General features: G+C 43.4%; 1 protein-coding gene across 1 annotated transcript in view; it reads right to left on the reverse strand.

Moving 5' to 3' along the window:
• Positions 1 to 20,453, reverse strand: part of STAM2 (signal transducing adaptor molecule 2) — a gene marked incomplete in the record, with an annotated part of 1,442,819 nt that overhangs the window by 137,208 nt on the left and 1,285,158 nt on the right. The window contains 1 exon segment of the mRNA XM_044074901.1: positions 13,881 to 14,050. Within this exon segment, the coding sequence (XP_043930836.1) occupies positions 13,881 to 14,050 (170 nt within the window).

Below are 20,453 nucleotides of genomic sequence, written 5' to 3' on the forward strand. Positions count from 1 at the left end.
TGAACCTATAAGGGCAGAGCTCAAAAGTAGTAGTGACTGCCTCCCAGCTGAAAGCGCAAATGACTCCTGGATAACCTGTCCATTTTTATGTGCTAGTACCATCCTGGAGGTCCACAGAGTATATCCAACAGTCTTGTCCCAGAAAAGGGAACACTGACTGCAGTGTTACCATCTGGAACTTTAACTTTCTTACTGATTTGTTTAATTTGCTGAGCTCCAGGATGGGTCTCCAGTCCCCTGTTTCCATTGGAACTAAAAGGAACCTTGAGTAAGTTCTGGATCCTATTTCGTCTGTGGGGACTGTTTGGATACTCTTTTGTCTAGCAACTTTTGTATTTCTACAGCTGCCTAGTCCCTTTGGCTGGGTGGAATGTCCAGGATGATTTTTATGTTTGGGACGGAGAAAGAAAAGGGTATGGAGTAACCTCTGGATATGATGCTTTGTACCCATTTGTCTTTTGTTATTGTTAGGCTTCTGGGTACAAAGACAAATGGCCCCCGACTGCCTCCAGAGATGTACAGGCGGGCCTCCTTTCATTAGAGCTGAAAGGGCTTGCCAAGGAATGATTCCGTCTCCCTAATTTTGCGGACCCCCTCTGCTGTGTGGTCGGCATCTTCCATTACTACTTCCCCCTCTGCCCCTGGGGGAAGAATCACCATGTGTATCCTGGAAAGCTCTCTGGGATTTTCAAAACCAAATTTTTCCTCCTTTTTGACCCTATGGATAAGGTCTGGTAGATAGGGAAAAACGGACTCCTATGGCAGAGAGTCTCTCCTTGTTCACATCTGGTTAGTGCGTCTTTGACTTTTGGCCTGAACAAAGATGAGCCATCGAAAGGGGCATTTACAAACAAAGATTTAAAGGGGTCCACAAAGTTAAACAAGCGCATCCAAGAATGTCTCCTTAGAGAATTTCCTGAATCCGCTGCTCTGCTTGCTCCATAAGAAATGAGTCTCATGGAGGAGTTGACCACTGAGTTCAAGGTGAAGAGCTGAGAGAACACCTTCTCTATTACCCCTTCAACTACCGAACCTTGGATGGTATCTCCTAGCTCTTTCAGGAGATCTCTCTGAAGCCTAGTAAAGTGAGTCAGATAATTCACAGATCTGAGCACAAAAGTCACTGAAGAAAAGGTGCGCTTTCCATATCCATCCATCGTACGAGACTCTTCGTTCAGCGGATGAACAGAAGAGGATGTCTCAGAGATCCTTTTTGGTGGCTGCCGCCAGCACCACCATAGCATCTACTAGGACTCCTTTGGATAGAAAATTTTGTCTGTTGGTGATGTGATGAATTTATTTGGCCTCCGAGGAACAGGTTCCACTAAATCTGGAGACTCCCATGACTTTCGACAAACTAGGTCTATCAGTTAGTTGAAAGGCAGAGGCACCCAAGTGGCGGAAAGGTGAGACCCAAAGACCTTCAGGTATACAGACTCCTCCTCAGAAGGGTTGATGAACTTCCAAGCTGCCTCTCTGTTTTAGTATTTCCAGGATGTCCACAAAGAAGACATCCTCAGAAGGCGACTGTGGGGACCCTTCCGAATCATTAAGGTCTGTATCTGATGTGATGGACTCCTCTGGGTAGTCTAAATGCTTCCTCTTACATACCCTCTTCTGAGGGACCTCCTCAGAAGGGTATTCTGGATAGGTTTTGGGAGAGAGGGGGGGTCACCCAATGGGGCATCCTGAGACCTAGGGTCTCCGCATCTCTGTGGATGTAGTGGTAAAGGGGCAGACACTGGTGCAGCCCTCCATCACCTCGAAAACCCCCTGCCTCTGGTCCGAGGAAACGCCTGGATCAAGATTCAGAGGTAATCCCCAGAAGCAAGGGGCTCAAGCTCCGAGGCTGAGGTAGGAGCACAGCTCACCCATGCCGACGCCCTAAGAGGCAAGTTCAGATCCAACTCTCCTCCCCGGACCAGACTGGAACACGTCTGCTCCTAGACTCTTCAAGTTCGGATGGAAATGAGGACATCAGAGCAATAGTCGGACCTGAAGATCCTGTGACAGGTCTTGGTTCCACTACAATCAGTTCTGGACATTCGGGCTCCTAGGTCAGAGATTGGATTGGAGGAGGAACAGACTGTGAAAGGGTAGGTTTGGTCAGTTCCACAGCCCTCTGGGTTGGATGTGACAACTGTATGGCAAGCGCCGGTGTCCTTAACAGCCTCTGTACTACACAATCCACATAGTCATCGGGACAGGCTCCTGGAAGATTGAGTGGAGGAACCAGGAGATTTGGAGGACTGCAACAATGGAGACCTTAGAGTGGGAGACACCAGTCCCAATTCAGGGGACTGGCTCCACAAATGAAATTCCAAGGGCACCGAAATTGAAGGAGCCACAGTAGAAGGCTTCTCGGGTAATTTTTTTAGATGGCTCCGACTGAGCACTTGAAGATGAGAACCTTTTTCCCCGACTTGTCTGACTTTAAAGAAGGGGATTGGCCAGACTTTGAAAAACCCTGACCTTCTTCGATTGCTTCAGGAAAAGGGGGTCTTCAACAAGCCTCTCAGTATGAGTTTTTTCTTTTTTTCTAATAACACCCTGTGGCTAAGAGTGACAGTTGGCACAGGACTCTTAGAGGAAAACTGCTCCAAGACAGTACACACAAATGGTACATCTGTCAGTAATAGACATTTTTTGACTACACTTGACACATTTTTAAACCCAGAGGGTTTAGCTTCCTTAGAATCCTTTAAAGAAATTGTACTAGTCAGCAACAACAGGAAAGCAGCTAACAAACTATAAAAAAAATATAACTATATATACATATATATTCTACTACTACTACTATTTTTTTTTTTTTTTTTAACAATAAAAACAATGATCACACCAAAAACACAAAGGGAAAGGCCCTTGAATTTAAATGGGGAAAGGCAGCTCTCTAATTTAAATGAACTAGCCTTGAAGAATTAAAGGAGGAAAACAAACAGAAAAGCCTCCAAGTCAAACGGGCCAAAGCAGCTCTCTAATTTAAACGAACCAGCCTACAGAGTTAAAAGAGGAAAATAGAAAAAGGAAGGAAAGCCCTCAACAAAAATGGGCTTTTAAGAATTAAGTTTAAAGCTGGGACAGAGGAAAAAAGGGCTTATGAAAAAAATGACGGCCAACAGCAATGACAACTCAGAAGAAAGCACACACAATTCACTTAGTAAACATTAACTAGAATAAATCAGTTAGAAATAGCTTTTTTCCAAAATATGAAAAGGAAAAATCTACTTAGCCAGAGCCAGTGTAGGAAGAGTACTTGATCTTGTTTAGCAGCAAACTAGATCTGGGGAGTTCTCCTAGTGCATGATGGGATAAGGTTTTAGCCACAAGCTAGTGGAAGACCTCGAGCTTTTGTACAAGGCCGAGTCGGAACAGAGGATCGGTTCTGAACCCAACTGGCTAAGAATGAAGGCAAGACAGGACAACATCACATCAAATGTTTCCAAGATGGTGCCAACGGTGACTGAATCCAAAACCCACTGGCTACTTGTGATGACTCTCCACACTAAGGTAAACACAACTCACCCAAAGGCAGTTGTAGTAGAGACTGCTGTTGTTGAACTGATGGAATTAACCTTGGGTGACTTGGTCAGCAGCAAAAACAAGTGATGCTTGAAGGCCTTCCACAATCTGCGGGAAAGCTTCATTTGGATTTTCTTGACTTGAAAGATGAAAAGGCTGCAGTCACGAATGAGATTTATGAAGCTTATGTAAGGAACACAAATAGGATGGAACATCATAATTTGAGTATAGATGAAGAGAAGTTGCTTTTTGATTTACAGACACAAAGCAACATTCGTATTATGAAGCCGGATAGGGGTGGGGGAGCTGTGTTGTTTGATAGTGAAGAATATAGCAACATTTTAACTAACATTTTATTGGATACCAACATATATACACCAGTTTCATATAATGAGATACAAATTGCCTATGGAAGGATTGATTCCCTCTTAGAAGAATATTTGGTTGAAAGTAGGATTGACAAATCAACATATGAATATTTAAGACAATTAAACCCCATTATTCCACATTTTTTTGGGGTACCCAAAGTTCATAAGTCCATATTGAAACCCCCGTTTAGACCCATAGTATCAGCCAGAAATTCAAAAACGCATCCTTTGGCAGTATACATAGATAGTATTACCAAGAATATATTAGTGAAGATGGAACATTTAATTAAAGACTCCTGGGAGTTCCTGGGTAAATTAAATAGCGACTTGTGGTCTGAAAGTTGCGTCTTTCTCACTATTGATGTAAAAGATCTATTTACATGTATTCCACGTTTGGAAGGACATGAATTTTTTGGAGATAGTATTCACAAACATTCTGATTTATCTATTGATGAACAATTATTAATTTTGGAACTTATGGAGGTTGTATTAGATAATAATTATATCAGTTTTCAAGGGGAATACTATCAGCAAGTTAGTGGCGTAGCTATGGGAGCAGCCTGTGCTCCCATCTACGCAAATTTGGTGATGTTAGAATGGGAGGACAGATATGTGTTAAAAAGTATTTACAAGCAACACATTAAATGCTATCTGAGATTTTTGGATGACATTTTGTGGAAGGGTACTAAGGAAAGTATTATACAGTTTATGGAATATTTGAACAACACAACTAACTTCCTGGTCTTTACACATACTGTCAATGAATATAGTATAAACTACCTTGACATCACAATCCAAAAAATACCACAAAGTTTTAAGTCCAGGATTTTTCGTAAGGCAACATGGTGTAATAGTTATTTGCACCATGAAAGTTTTTATCCTTTTCATCAAAAAAGGTGTCTCATCTAAGGGACAAGCAGTGAGGTTAGCAAGAATGACATCTGATTTCCTGGATTTGTTTGAAGAATTCAATTTCCTGAGGTTACAAGGGAATTGGTGGGTGAAATTCTGGAAGAAGTATACAACGGTTGGGGCACCAAGTATAAAACATTATTAGGTGTACCTTTTAATAAAGTAGCAGAACCAAAAAAGCAAGTTAAAAATTAAAAGGGGGCATGTGTTATGGAGTTCAATTTGTTTTCTGATTTTTTCACACATATTGTGAGGGCAAATTGGTGTATATTAAAAACCAATAAGGAACTGTATGAAATAGTAGGGGAGAGACATCATTTCACTTACAAGACAGGTGCAAATTTTAAAAGGTTGTTCGAAAGGGTCGATAATCAGAAAATTAGCAAAAAAGCAACAAGTTCATGTGGTAGGTGTAGGCAATGTTCCTATATTTATAAAGAAGAATCCTTAACATTAAATAATGGATTGAAAAGTGTAGTCAAATTTCGTAAAGGTAATTGTAACACCAGGATGTTGGTTTATCTGGCCACTTGTACTCAGTGCTCGGCATTCTATGTGGGTAAAACTGAGAGGGCACTGAGAGATAGAATGTACGAGCACTTAAAAGACATTAGAATTAGAAAAGAAACCAGTGCTTTATATAAACACTCAGTTTCTTGTACATCCTTTAAAGGCTTCAAATTTGGGATTATTGATTTGGTTAACAACACTAGAGGGGGCGAAATGAAAAATGTATTATTAAACAGGGAACTGAAATGGCAATTGAGGTTTAAGGCCAATATTCCCCCAGGTCTGAATGAATACATTAGTATCAAAGCTGTATCAGTGGAGAGAGCAGGGACAATTTGAGCTATTTTAGTGTATATTATTGTAATAAAAATATATATATTCTTAGAGCCTTGATGGTATTTATAACTTTTAAGGAAATATTGGTTTTATAAACTTTATAAACTATATATTTTATATAATATATATTTTTTATTTTTATGTTTATGTTATCTGAATTTGTTGTGATATGCATTTGCTTGAGTTTGGTTTTTGTCATAAAGTAGAACATTACATTATTTTTATCACGAACTGTTAGTGGTGCTTTAAGTATTAATTGGTCTTATTATCAGGACACCATATATAGCAAGTGTAGCACTAGTACTGTTCAATCTGATGAAGTCTTGCACTGAGACGAAAGCGCTCATTCTTTGTTGGAATATTAAAAAAGTTTGTGAATTTTATCCTGTTGGTGGCCTGGAACTTTTTTGTTTTATTTCTGTCAAAGTACTCAGTAGGGAATTTTTAAAACCTGCCAACTCATTATGTTTCAAAAGCATGCTGTTAATTACCTGTCTCTCACTCCTCTGTCACACCTCCAGCACTTACTATAACGCAATAAAAGTTCTCTGAAGTCAATTCAGGGTATGAAAATACCCAAGAAAGGAAGGTTGTGTAAAATCTTACCATAATTATATATGCCCTTCCCTTCCATGTTGCAGTATTCTACTTGTGGGTTTACCTTCTTTCTCTCCAATTTGTCTGGCCAGGATTCCAAAGATTTTCAGTCCCTCTAGGTGCATCAGACATGTGACGTGGCAGCAGGAACATGGGCCATAAAAGAGACGTCTGCATGCACCAGCTCTCAGAACACAGACGTCCCAGTCAGAGCCAGTCCTATAAGGCATAGCCTTGTCCAGTGTCACCCAGGAAAGCAAGTGCAACCTGACAGGAGGGGAAGACGGGAGGAAAATGAATACTGCAACAAGGAACAGAAGGACATCTATGGTTACAGTAAGATTTTACACAACTTTCCAATGTCCTTCTATTCCAATGTTGCAGTATTCTACATGTGTGTGAGTGCCAAAGTTCACTGAGGGTTGGGTGGTAGTCTAGAAGAGGTTTCCAGGAACCCATGTAGGATAGCCCTGGCAAACCCCACCCTGGCTCTGGAGATATAGTCCAGCTTGCAGTGCTTGGTAAAGGTGTGCACAGAGGACCAATTAACAAGTACGGTGTTGGTGTCTAGCCACTTAAAGAAGGCTCCAGAAGAGGCCATTGCTCTGGTGGAGTGGACTTTGACATTGCCCTGCAAGGTTTCCCCATGATATAGGTAGCAGAATGAAATGGTCCTGGAGATCCAGGCCGAAATGGTCTGTTTGATCACTGCTTTCCCCGGAGCTCTGGGGTGGAAGGAGGCAAACATTTAGTCTGATTACCTAATGGACTTGGTTTTATGTAGATAAAACCTAAGTTATCTGTGGACGTCTAGGGAATAAGTACTCTCTCACTATCTCCCTGTGGATTGGGGAAAAAGGTGGGCAGGTGAATGGCCTGGTTTCAAGGATAGGTCATTCACTACCTTGGGCGTGAAAGTCGGGTTGGTCCTGACAGTAACCCTGTCAAGGTGGAAAACTAAAAGGGGTGGTATAGCCATTAGAGCTTGTAGCTCTGAGACCCTTCTGACCAAGGTCAGAGCTACCAATAAAACAGTTTTCCATGTGCAAAATTTTAGGAAGCCTTTGTCTGTTGGCTCAAAGGGGGCTAAGGTGAGTTTTTCTAATACACAGATAAGGTCCTAGGGAGGAGGGGCCAGTTTCCTGGGGGGGGTCTCAAGTGTAGTACCCCTTTGAAGAAATGTTTAGCAGGAAGTCTGGATGTAAGGGGTGGAACCAGAGGTAGACAGGCAGAAATTGCAGACAAGTGTGGTTTTAAAGATGAGTAGGCCAGTCCTGTCTGCAATAGTTCACACAGGTAAGATAGGATAAGAGGGATGTCGCTTTCCAGTGGGTACAACTGTCTTTTGTGACACCAAACAGAAAACCTTTTCCACTTTGAGAGATAGGATTTTCTTGTGTTAGGTTTCCTGGTCTCCAGCAAGACATTGAGCACGTCTTCGTTGTACAGTTGTCTGAAGGGGATCAGAATCCTATCAACCACAGGGTGAGGTGCAGGGATTGCCACTGTGGGTATATATCTGTGTTCCCTTGTGCTGTGTGAGCAGGTCCACTGAGGGGGGTAACGTGTTGTGACTGCCCTTGGAAAAATGAAGGAGAAGGGGGCACCAGTGCTGTCTTGGTCAGTAGGGAGTCACCAGCAAGACTTTTGGTGAGTCCTGCTGAATTTTCATCACCACCTTTTGAATCAAGGGGAAGGGGGTAAGGCATACAGAAATTTCCCCTTCCAGGACATTAAGAAGGCATCTGTTGCCAGTGCCTTGGGGTCGAGTGTCCTGGTGCAGTAACCAGGGAGTTGCCTGTTTATGGAGGAGGCAAACAGGTCTATTTGAGGTATACCCCACCTGTGGACAAGATCTAGGAAAACATTTCTGTGAAGCATCCATTCATGGTTGTTTGAAATGGTCCTGCTTAGGTAATCTGCCTGGGAGTTGTGCAGGAAGGGTATGTAGGCTGCCTGTAGGGTAATTCCCTGTGAGGTGGACAGTTTCCACACCTGCAGAGCTAGTCTGCATAGGAGGTATGATTTTGTATCTCCCTGTTTGTTGAGATACCACAGAACTGTGGTGGTGTCCATGAATATATTGAGAGGGCTTTGCTCTAGGTAGGGTTGGATTGCTCTCATTTCTCTGACGTTTCTGTGATGTAGTTTGTGTACGTCTGTCCACACACATTCCACTTGTCTTTGCCCTAGAGTTGTTCCCCAGCCCAGATCTGAAGCATCTGTATGCAAAGTCTGGGAGTGTGGGTGTTTGTAGAGGGAGACCTGGGTTCTTGGCCACCTAAGCCACCCACGATCGCATTTCCTGTTTCAAGCAGGGAAGAAGGGGAACCCTGAAATCCAGGGGATGGGAGTGCTCAGTCCATACTGATCGAAGATTCCATTGCAGTTTCCTCATATGCAGTCTTGCTAAGGGCAACATGGGTATTGGTGGCCGCCATGTAACCCAGAAGTCTCAGGAACTGCCTAGCTGTCAGTTCTGATGCTTGAAGGGCACCAAGTAGGTGGTGTGTCAAGGACATCACCTTCTCTGGTGGCAGGAAGGCCTTCATCGGGTCTGTCCGGATTCTGCAACTCAGGAAGAGAATGTCCAGTGTGGGCTCCAGGTGAGATTTTGGGAAGTTTATTAGAAATCCTAGAGATGGTCAGAGTTGCAGAAGGGCCTGGGTGTGGGTCTTCTAATTGTCTGCCTGAATTAGCAGGTCATTTAGGTAAGGGAATATTTGGATGCCCTTTGTCCTGTAGTAAGCGATGACTGGAGCCAGACATTTTGACCCTGGGTACAGTGGAAAGCCCAAAGGGTAAGGCAGAGAATTGAAAATGGGATGAGCCTGCCATAAATCTCAGGTATTTCCTGAAAGTGGGTTTTATTGGTATGTGAAGATAGGCATCCTTTATGTCCAGGGCTGCCATGAAGCCTTGAGCTAGGAGGAAGGGAAAGAAGGCAGGGAGAGTGAGCATCCTGAAGGTAGGAACTTTTAAGAAAGGGTTGAGACGTGAGATGTCTAGTATAGGCCTCCATGGTCCATCCTTTCAGGGGACCAGAAAGATTCTGGAGTAGAATACTTTTCTTTTTGTTTCTGTAGGCACTAGTTTTATAGTGCCTTGTATTAGCAAGGTTTGCAGTACCTGTCGCAGGACGGGTAGCTGACTGGTGGGTGGCTGTGAAGTGCTCAGCCTTGCTGGGGGGGGGGGGGTGGTGATCCAGGTCATAAAGTAACCATTCCGGATGATGGACAAAACCCATATGTCTGAGGTAATGAGTGACCAGAAAGGGAGACAGTGAGAGAGATGTGGGAGGGGTGGGGTAAGAGGTTGGCAGGTAGTCAGACACTACCTGCCCTATCTGGAAAGGAAAGCCTCTGGCTGGAGGAAGGAGAAGCTCTAGCCAGAGGGGGCTGTTTTCTAGGGGGTCTCCTGGACCTGGAAGGAGCCACAGTCCTAGAGGTTTTTCTTATGAATTGAGTCTTGGCCGGGTAGTTCCTATGGAACTTAGGGACGGACAAGACTAGCAGGTGTTTGAGGTCCTGCAATTCTTTGCCTTTTTGTTGCAGGGACTTGAGGAGGTCAGCTACTTTTCCACCAAACAGGGCAGAGTGATCCAAAGGGGCATCAATAACCTTAGCCCTGAAGTCGTAGCCAAAAGTATCTTCTTAATGCAGAAGCTGATGCAGCTGACCTAGCTGAGGGTTCAGCTGCATCATAACTGCATCTTATGGAGTGTCTATTCACCTGAGAGGTGAGTGCTAGCAGAGAGGACAGGGAAGCTTTTGCTGCACAGTCTGGGATGTCAGCCAGTTCCTTAGTGGCTTTGTCCAGCAGGGCTAAGGAGTATTTGGTCATGTGAGTTTGGTAGTTAGTGGCCCTAATGTATTATTTCCTTCCCCAGTCAGTTCACTGTCTTGCTGTCCTTGTCAGCTGGAAAAATGGTTGTAGTAGGGAGCCCTATCAGTAGGAATGGAGATAGTGGCTGGGAAAGCTGGAAGACACAAGCAGAAATGTTTCCGTCTCAGGGACCTTGTACAGTCTGTCCACCCTGTGTGAGGCTGGAGTTTGGGATTGATGGAAGCAGAGGAAAAGGCATCCAGAAAGGAAGGCAGAATAGAAGGGATAGCAGAAGGACTAGGGGAGTCCATCTGTATGAGGTCATAAAACCTCTTCTGCACTTCAGTCGTATATGAGGATTCCAACTTAAAGTTGTCTTTCATTTTGCTGAGAGTTTTCCCAAAGGTTAAATCCTCCACTGGGGAGTCCGACTCAATGGAGCCTTATTCTGGAGACCCATATCCCAGGGGGGAGGAGATCTGTGAGGAGTAGGAGATGGACTCCTCTGAGGAAGACAGTTTTCTCTTCTTCCAGTTCTTCTACCCTCCTTTCAGGAACTAGAGGTCTAGGACTTAGGAGGGGAGGAGCAGTGCTAGGGGTTCCTATTGTAGTAGGCCACAGGGCCATAAAATCATTGAATAAACTCTAGCTGAAGGCCTGACAATCGGTCATGCTTTCAGAAGCAGGAGATAAATGTTTTGTCTTTTGTTTTTTCTTAAGAGGCCTAGCTGGCATCCGGCTGGGCGAAGGCCTCGAGTCAGACATAGGGATGGCGGCACAGACAGTGCTCGTCTGCCCCCCCCCCCCAAGAGTCTAAGATAGACACCGGTACAGCCTCTATGGACGTGCCGTCCACTCGAGATTGTGTGGCTTCCTCGGTGGCACTTGCTTTATCCAGACTGATGGAAGCCAAATCCTCGGCCAGGCCGATGTCAGCCACAGGCTGAGGAACGGGGCGGTAGAGGCGCAACAGCAAAAGTGGGCTGCCTAGTCTTGGCCCTCTTAGGCAGTTTTGACAGGGCATCAGATGCAGCTTCCATCCCTAATGCTATTTGTTTTAACCGCTGGTTTTCTAACTAGAGATTTAAAGCATGCAAATGGCGACGTAAGGTCTTGGGTAAAAACGCCTGACAAATACTGGAGTTCTCGTGGTCATGTTCCTTACCTAAACAAAAGAGATACTGATTGTTGGTGTCTTTGTGGGGAATCTGCCAACCACACTTACACTTGCCCTTTCCGGATTACATGAACAGACTATATGAAACCACAGGAGGACTGAAAGGATCCTCAACGGGGTACTTTTCTGAATTTTTCTTAATACGATGTCCGCGAAAAGCAGGAGCACCTGGCATACGACTGGCGGCTGAAAAGTTCTGAGGGCTGGTGCGTGCAGATATCACTTTTATGGCCCGCGTTCCTGATGTCAGCTGCCTGATGCACCTAGAGGAACTGAAAATCTTTGGAATCCTGGCCGGACGAACTGGAGAGGAAGAAGGGTAAACCCACATGAATACTGCAACACTGGAATAGAAGGACATCTACTTTCTGGACTTCATTGCATTCTTGGGAGCTATAGATTCCTTCTCATTCTTTAATTGAAATTTGGCTTTCTATTCTTTTTTCCCAGTCTTTTCTAAACTCTTCTGATTGATTCTTTTAGCTATCATGCAATGTTTTATTACTCTACTAAAAATTCCTTTTTTAAGCAGCAGCTGCTATTCTAGACTTAACTAAAAACTCTGTCAGAGCTGGTCTCTCATTTACCAGTCTCCACATCTCTTTCTCTTTGTCTATATTCTTTCCTCCTGGGCTTACCTTGAATAACTGCAGCCATGGGACCAAATGACTCAACACTCCCCAGGAGGCACTTCACAAGGTATCAGCAATGGGTATGCTCCTCTTCAACGACCTTTCAGTGGTCACCAAAGCAAATGATGCACACACTTTTCATCCATCACTAGTTTAGGATAAGATTAACTTCTGTGGAGACCAGAAAGTCAATTTTGAAACAGATATTAATCAAGGATGGGAAAGCCTACCCTCCAATTCTTGGTGGATGTAATTGTGCTTTGGCAGAGATTTGGGGGCTGCATACCTAATGTCTACAACCAAGATCCTGGCATCTGTGTGCCTAGGACAACTACTCGTCAGATTTATATTTCCGCTCTTGAACTCTCAGCATGCTTGCAATTATAGCTGTCTGTGGTCATTCTGCTGCTGGGGTGCCTTGTACCCTGTTGTGACATCAAGACAGTTGATGGCTCATTAATTTGTCTTGGAACTCTTGGTATTCTGGTGCTCCAAAGGTTGGAAAACAAGCACTGTATCCAAGCTGGCTTCTTGTGTGGCCCACTTTAGACTTTGATTTGGGGATGCTGAATTTTCAGCATAAGTTAAAATTGGTGCTCATGCTTTTCTGACACTCTCACTCAGAGATCTACAGTTTGTAATGATTGTGCCCGCTGCCCATTACATCTGCAACTGAGATTTTATCTGAGCTATGTACAGTATGGGCTTGTAGGACAATGGACAGTCATGTGTCGCTTGCTGTACAAACTATCCGGAGAAGACAGGTGGCTTCTAGGTATTTATTTTGTTTACCAAATACTTTGTGCCCTGACTGTATTCACTACACTTTGCCACAAATACTATCTACTTGGGATGGTACTGAAGCTGTGCATGGTCCAAAACATGTTGACTTGCAAGCACAGATCTTCTTAACAACGAGCTATATTTGGTGTGTGTGTTTGTCCAAGCTGTGGGGATAGAGCTACTGTAAATTTGTAATTTGGGCTTTCAATTACTGTGGCTACAAAAAGTTCTTGCAAATATTTGCAAAACTAAAAGAATGAATGCATTTTGGACTCATTCCAGACTTTTGTGTTTATTTTTTTAATTTACTTTGTTTTTGCAACTTTTTTTGTTCTCAGTCTTCTTCGAAGTACATATAATCTGTAAAACTAGGTATTTTTCATGTTCTTGTGCTTTAGTTAACCAAGGGTAGACGGCCTTTTTTTAAGAGAGTACAACAAACAAAACTTCTTTTCTTGCAAGATAAAGCCCTAGGCAGACAAAATGTGGCAGGACAGGGGCGCGGGTACTTGAATAAATATGCACATATATTTTTAAATACACTGTTTGTATCTTTCATTAATTAAAACTCAACAAATTTGCTCAAGTTTGTAAGAAATCCTATTAGAAAAATTAAAAAGACAAGGCTACAATGTTACTGATCAAAATACTCTAATCTGGTAATCCCTAGTGGGGTGCCAAGCAAAATGTGCTTGAGTGCCTCTCTTCAGCACTAGTGCAAAGGACTGTCTTCCCATGCTTTAGAAAGTGTACAAGGTGTACATAATAAACATTTTAATAACAATGAAATTGATGTTTGTGGGTAGTTGAGAAGAAGTATTGACTCTTTTACAACTGATTTATGATTTGCCTGCTCCACAGACAATATAGACAACACTCATGTAGATCTTAGGTCTTGTTTCGCTGTCTGATGGCCGTATGAACATTTAGATTTGTTTTTAGTCAGTGAATGTAAGCACTCATCTCAGATGCATCTCAAAATCAAAATCCAAACTAAGTGTAGCAGAAAACAACTGATGGATAAATAGGCTAGGGAGGCTCATACAGTGGTAATCACATATAAGAAGTCACTCTGCTCGCATTAGGCATGCAGCTTCCTCAGCACTGGAGCTTCTGAGTAAAAAATCTGCCAAACTGTGACAGGTAGCCAACTGTCGACCTACCAATCAGGGTACTCTGTGTCAGATTTTCATAAACTGACAGTCTTGCTGACATACGTACCTTGGATATGGAACTTGAGATGGATGACTTGTTACCGTAGAAGTTATTGTTGGTGGTAGAGATCTTAGTGGGCCAATCTGATCAGGTCCTAAACTGTAGGGTTGAGTAGAAGAGGCTTGCGGAATTCCTTGTACAACATAGCTCCCTCCTTGTGGTTGTAGTGAATACTGCTGCACAAAAAGTGAACAATACATTTTCTTTGAATGCACAAATATAACCACTTTGCTACATTTAAAAAGCCAGTATTCTACAGCCATCAAGAAATTTATAGCAATGCACACTTTTACAAAGCTACTTACCATCTACTTTTTATTAACTCATTTACAATGAAGCAATATTAAAAACACATCTGTGAATTACCCAAATATTGGAATTATAAACGTCTGTTTATGGGGGATATTTTGATTCCATAAAAATTTGCCTTAAAAATAGTGTGGTCAAACATTTAACTCATTCCCTCCAGTACAGCTCCTTTGAGTGTATACCTTTAACTCCCAGTGGGTGTGGCTTGAACCTTCAAAAAAAATGAAGTTATCCCTTTACAGTTTTAACAAATACTCATTCACAAAAGTCAAATATCAATACAATTGTGTTTACCACCATATATGCTTCAAGGCAAAATATTCGAATACCTTGTAGGTAGCATAGCTTTGGAATTATTAATGTAAATATGAGCAAACAATATTTGACCCCTAGAGGCGCAGTAGGAGGTAACTGCAGAAATGCCTAGAGGCGTCCTCGGGCTGTAATGAATTAAGTGTGCACAGTATGTTCAACTCGTATGAAATTTCTGCATGCCAGTTTTAACGCTTAGCAAAACTACCTTCTTTACAAAGAAAAAGCCATGCTTCCCATTCTATTATCACCCACCTCAGGGAACATCTCTTGAAATGTATGGCTCTGTACAGTGACTTTAAAACCAATACAATCAAAAGAAAAACATTAAACATTTTCAAAATTATCTAACATGGGGTAGTGGAAAAGCAGTTGCAATGAAGAGACCCAACGCAAATAAGAACATATCATCTCCAACCAGTAAACATTAACACATGGAAAAGATTTAAGATGATGAAAACAATGGGACTGATTTGCTACACAGCTTTGCCAACAAGTACAGCAATTACAAGTGAAATCTGCTGGATGGCAGAAAATGCGCTATGCCATTCATCAAAAAGAGTTCCCAGAAATTAATCCTGGAACAGCTGTCCATCCAAGACTTGTGCAACACCTTCCTAGGTTTTAAAACGGTTTATTAAATTGACCAGACCTTATACATCAGGCAATGCCCAAAGACAATACATATGACAGCACACTTGGATCTTGAAAAACAGTCTGGATCTTCTTCCTGTATAACTTGAGTACCATGTGTACTAAATGGGAAAAGTCTGCATTAAAAAGACTATAATTAATACTTAGGTGGTAGAAGAATTGCTTTAAAAACTACAAATGAACATCTTTCATGGAGCTTAAGTCCATGGGTGCTTTATATCTGGACATGTGGCTTCCATCCTGAAGAAGATAAAAAAAAGAAGTTATGTACTTACCATAATGTTCCATCTGCGTTATCCATTTTCATTCCTCCTCTGGGTTCGGAACAGAGATATCATATATCATATATCTCATAAATAAAGATATTAGGGACCTACAGACACTGGATCTTACCCAGTTCGGCTTTGTTAAGGGCAGATCCTGCCTCTTAAACCTGGTTGATTTCTTTGAAACAGTCACCAAGGCCATTGACAAGGGGAAGGTGGTTCACACAGCCTACCTGGACCTCGCAAAAGCCTTCGATACAATACCCCACTCAGGCATTATAGATAGGCTCACCAGCTTAAATATAAACCCCTGTGTCACTAGATGGGTTGCAAACTGGCTCAAGGACAGAACCCACATGGTTAGAATTGCTGGAGCCATGTCAGACTCCAAACCAGTTACAAGTGGCGTCCCACAAGGCTCAGTCCTGGGACATCTCTTGTTCGGTATATATTTCTCAGAGGTACAGGCCAACACGGAAGGACTGTGGCTGACCAAGTTCGCAGATGACTGCAAACTGGGCACCATAATCGACTCTCCAGCGGACAAAAGCATCCTCCAAAAGGGCCTCATAGAAACAGACAACTGGTGCCAGAGCCATGGCCTCAAGCTAAACGCCAAAAGTGTATAGTCATCCCCTTTGGCAAAAACAAAGTGCCCACAAATTACCACATAGGTGGCAATCCATTAAGTACAGAAGAAGTAATTAGGGACCTGGGGACCCAAGTTGATAGCAATCACTCATTTGACAACCATGTGGCCAAAGTGGTTAGAAAAACATTTTATATAGCCCACCTAATCATGAAGGGATTCACATCTAGATCAGGGGAGGTCATCGTGCCTCTTTACTCATCCCTCATCAGGCCCATAATTGAGTACAATGCCCCTTTTGGGATGTACCTTACCAGACACCTGCAGCAACTGGAAAGACCCCAAAAGTACCTCACCAACAGGATCAAAGGGCTCAAACAGATGCCATATGCTGCCCGGTTAAAGAAACTCCAGCTCTACTCAGTGGCATACCGCCTGTTCAGAGGCGATCTGTGCCTGACGTATAAAGCCATGTCCAACCCGGAATTAATGGACATGCTGCACCTCAGAAAATCCAAATCCCATCGAGCTACACGCTCGAGAGACTTGAACCTCAGCACTGAAATAAATAGGACATGCTGGAGGGACAGATTCATAATCCAGAGGCTCCCTTCACTCTGGAATAAAATCCCAGTCCAGGTTAGGCAGAGTCCCTCATTGACTCTCTTCAAGAGGAATCTTGATGGGTGGATGGGAGATCGTAGGTATACCCCGGGTATCACTTCTGTGTCACTGTTAGACAGAGGCACAGTATACTAACCTCAAGAAAGGGCAAAGCAAAATTAATTTAAAATGGGTGGCGAAAGCCAAACACATTCTGGCTAGGCTTATAAATGCCCTAGGGCAGATAGCCTAGTATGAACCTATGAACCTATCATATCACTCTCTCGCTGCAAAAGCTCGTGGAAACTTAGAACTCTCGAGCTTCTCCCTTACCCACAATGCACCATCCCCATCCCCCATTACCTCAGATCTTGTCTGCAAGCTATAAAAGAAAAGTACTTTTATAACTTTCATAAACAGAGAGTGAGAGACATCAAGGCAATGCCACATCTGGAGCTGGTAATATTCCTAACCCTTAAACCTGTTAGACCTGCTCGCTCTTCTAAAATAAACCTACAAAGAGTTGGGGGCTGGAGTGTGGGGAGTCAAAATGAAAATGGACAACACAGATGGAACATTATGGTAAGTGCATAACTTCTTTACCTGATTATGTCAATTTTCATTCTGTTCTCGACTGATGGCATAGAGTCCCCAGCTACCTAGAACCCTAGTGGACTCAAGAAAGGATATTTCTTAGCACCGTTGAGCCAAAAGTTCCCCTACCTCTGAACACCAGATCTAACTTATAATGAGAGATGAAGGTGTAAAGGGAAACCAAGTTGCTGCTGAATAAATGTCATCCACGGAAGTTCTTGAGTGGAAAACTAAGGAGGTAGCTACAGCTCTGGTTGAATGAGCATGTACTTTGTATGGCAAAGTTATACCTGATTTGTTGTAAATAAAGTAAATACAGACAGTAAGCCATTTAGCTAAGGTGGCTTTAGATACAGGTGAGCCCAATTTCAGATCAGCAAAAGATACAAACAATTAATCAGTCGTTCTTGCATCTTTTGTTCTATGTAGATAGAAACGCAATTGTCTATGCAAATCTAGCAAATGTAACAAGTATTCTCCTTTGGTAAGAAGACTGGTAGATTGATACATTAATTAATGTTGGCGTGTGATACTGCTTTGGGCAAAAAGGATGCATTGATTCATAAGACTATCCTTATGGAAAATGAGATAAGAAGGTTTCACAGATGTCTGAATTTCTGAAATTTGTCTCACAGAAGTGATGGCAACTAAGAATAAGGTCCTCCAAGACAGAAATTTAAGGTCAGAAACATGGGCAAACTCGAAGGGTGGAAGAATCAAGGACTGCAGTACCAGATTAAGATCCCATGGTGGGGTGGGATCTTCAAAAGGAGGTTTGAGAAAGTACAGTTGAGTACACTCACCATAAATGTAGATGTCCGAGTGTATTCACTGTTGCAGACAACACATTTGGGTTATCCCTGCCAGGGTAGCCCTCGGCCGGCCTGAATACCAAAGGCTTAGTATTTCTTCTTCGGTTGCTGTCGCTTCAGAACTGATGTCAGGTTGTCAGTAGTAATAAAGGCAACTGACACCATTACATCAGTTTTTTTTGCCCTGTCATGAGACCCCAAGTGGGAGCCAGGTTACTGTGGAAGAACCCCACCAGTAGAAAGTAAACACCAAAATGTTCCTTGTAAGGACAGAGAGAGAGAGAGAGGAGGGGGATGGAGGGAGGGAAACCAGGACTGCAACAGTGAATACACTCGAACATCTACATTTATGGTAAGCGTACACAACTATACTATGTTCTTCATGTTTCACTGCTGCAGTCATCACATTTGGGTTGATTCCCAAAGCTGAGGAAAGGGGGTGGAGGCAGTCAAGGAGACTAGGGGCTGGCCAGGATGCCCTGCAAGACTGCAGTGGCAAAGCCTGCCCTGGATTTGAAGAAGATAGGCAGATGGTAAAGCTTGGTGAAAGTGTGAACAGATGTCCAGGTGGCAGCCTCCAGGATGTCCCTGGTGTATATTCCTCTGAGGAAAGCTGCAGAGGTGGAGGCTGCTCTTGTGGAGCGAGTCCTGACACCCTTAGGGGAAGGTTTTCCTCTTGCTTGTAACAGAAATGGATGCAGTGTGCTATCCATTTGGAAATTGTTTGTTTGGAGATGGCTTTTCCCTCTGCCCCTGCAACAACGCTAACCAGTAATTGATCAGGCTTTCTGAATTATTTAGTCCTGTCTACATAGAATCTGAGCTGCCTGTGCACATCTAGAGAGTGCAGGATCCTTCCCCCCCACACTAGACACCACTTTGGTCATGAAGGATGGGTTAGTCCTGAGAGAAACCCTGTCAGCATGGAAGATTATGAAGGGCTCCACAGCCACGAGTGCTCGTAGCTTTGGAGGACTCTTCTGGCTGAAGTGATGGCCAGAAGAAAAACTGTCTTCCTGGAGAGAAATTTTAACTCTGCTGAAGATGCTGGTTCGAATGGGGGCAGGGTGAGCTTTTCCAACATAAAGTTAAGGTCCCAAGCTGGAGCAGGTGCTCTTCTGGGTGGCCTTAAGTTGCTAGACCCTTTTAGGAATTGTTTGATCAGAGGGTGTGAGAAAAGAGGCTGCTCACTGTATGCACCTGCCGTCCAGGTGTGCACCCCAAGCATAGTTTGATACATCTGTGGTGAGGGTCTGGGCGGCAGGGGCTGGTGAGAAAGGTAGTCCCTTGTTGTGGGAGCATGCTGCTACTCACCAAAGAAAATATTTCCTTACGCAAGGTATCATTGGTAGAAGAGTTTCCAGGTCTTGAGAGTGTTGACACCAAAGTCTTTTTAGGTACCACTGAAGTTTCCTCATAAGCAGTCTGGCATATGAAATGAGTAGAATACAATATGCTATGAACCCCGGAGCTTGCAGGATTTTCCTTGCAGATAACTGGGGTCTGGTGGCTAGTTGAGAGAAGTAGGCTGTCAGATAAGTTTGCTTTTCTGTTGTAAGGAATGCCATCTGGGAAGCTGTGTCCAGGCTTGCTCCCAGGAATATAATCCTTTGTGTGGGTACTAGTTTGGATTTCTTTTCGTTGATAGTGTACCCTAGGGAGGTCAGTAGCGACTTTACAAAGGCCAGGTGCTTGAGCAGCTTTTCCTGAGTGTCTGCCCGAATTAGACAGTCGTCTAAGTATGGGAAATTTGGATATTCCTTTGCCTGCAAAAGGCAATGACAGGCGCCAGACATTTTGTGAAAACTCTGGGACCAGTAGATAAGGCAAAGGGAAGTGCAGAGAACTGAAACTGCAGAGATACTGCCCTGAAACGTAGATATTTCCTGCATGATTCCCTGATAGGAATGTGGAGGTAGGCCTCTTTTAGGTCTAGGGTGGCTAGCCAAGCATCCTTGGAGAGCATGGGTAGCAGTTGCTGGAGGATGAGCATTTTGAATTTGGTATCACCAGGAAGGTGTTTAGAATGGATAGATCAAGGACAGGGCACTAGGTGCCCTCCTTTCTAGGTACCAGAACGTACCAGAAAAGGTCTGGAGTAGAAACCTTGGCCTTTCTGTTCTGCAGGAACGTGCTCTATTGCCCTTATAGAGAGCAGGGAAAGGACTTGCTTTTGTGCCTCTGCCCACTGGTTTGGAGGTAGATCTGGGAACCCTTTTGGGGTTGGAGTGTGGTAAGAAAATTTGTATCCCTGGGACATTATGTCGAGGACCCAGCGGTCATTGGTAATGGTGGCTCAGGTGCTTGCATGAAAGGAAAGTTTTACTCCTAGGGGAAAGTGAAGGTGGGCAGAGGGAGGGGGTGGGGGAGGAGAGTCATTGTGAGTTCTTACCATGAGGGGGTGGCTTAGAACTCCCTGGTTTTGAAGAGAAAGTCCACT

Source organism: Protopterus annectens, chromosome 6.part0, assembly GCF_019279795.1.
Source record: "Protopterus annectens isolate FY-2018-M chromosome 6.part0, PAN1.0, whole genome shotgun sequence".
Classification (NCBI taxonomy): Eukaryota; Metazoa; Chordata; order Ceratodontiformes; family Protopteridae; genus Protopterus; species Protopterus annectens.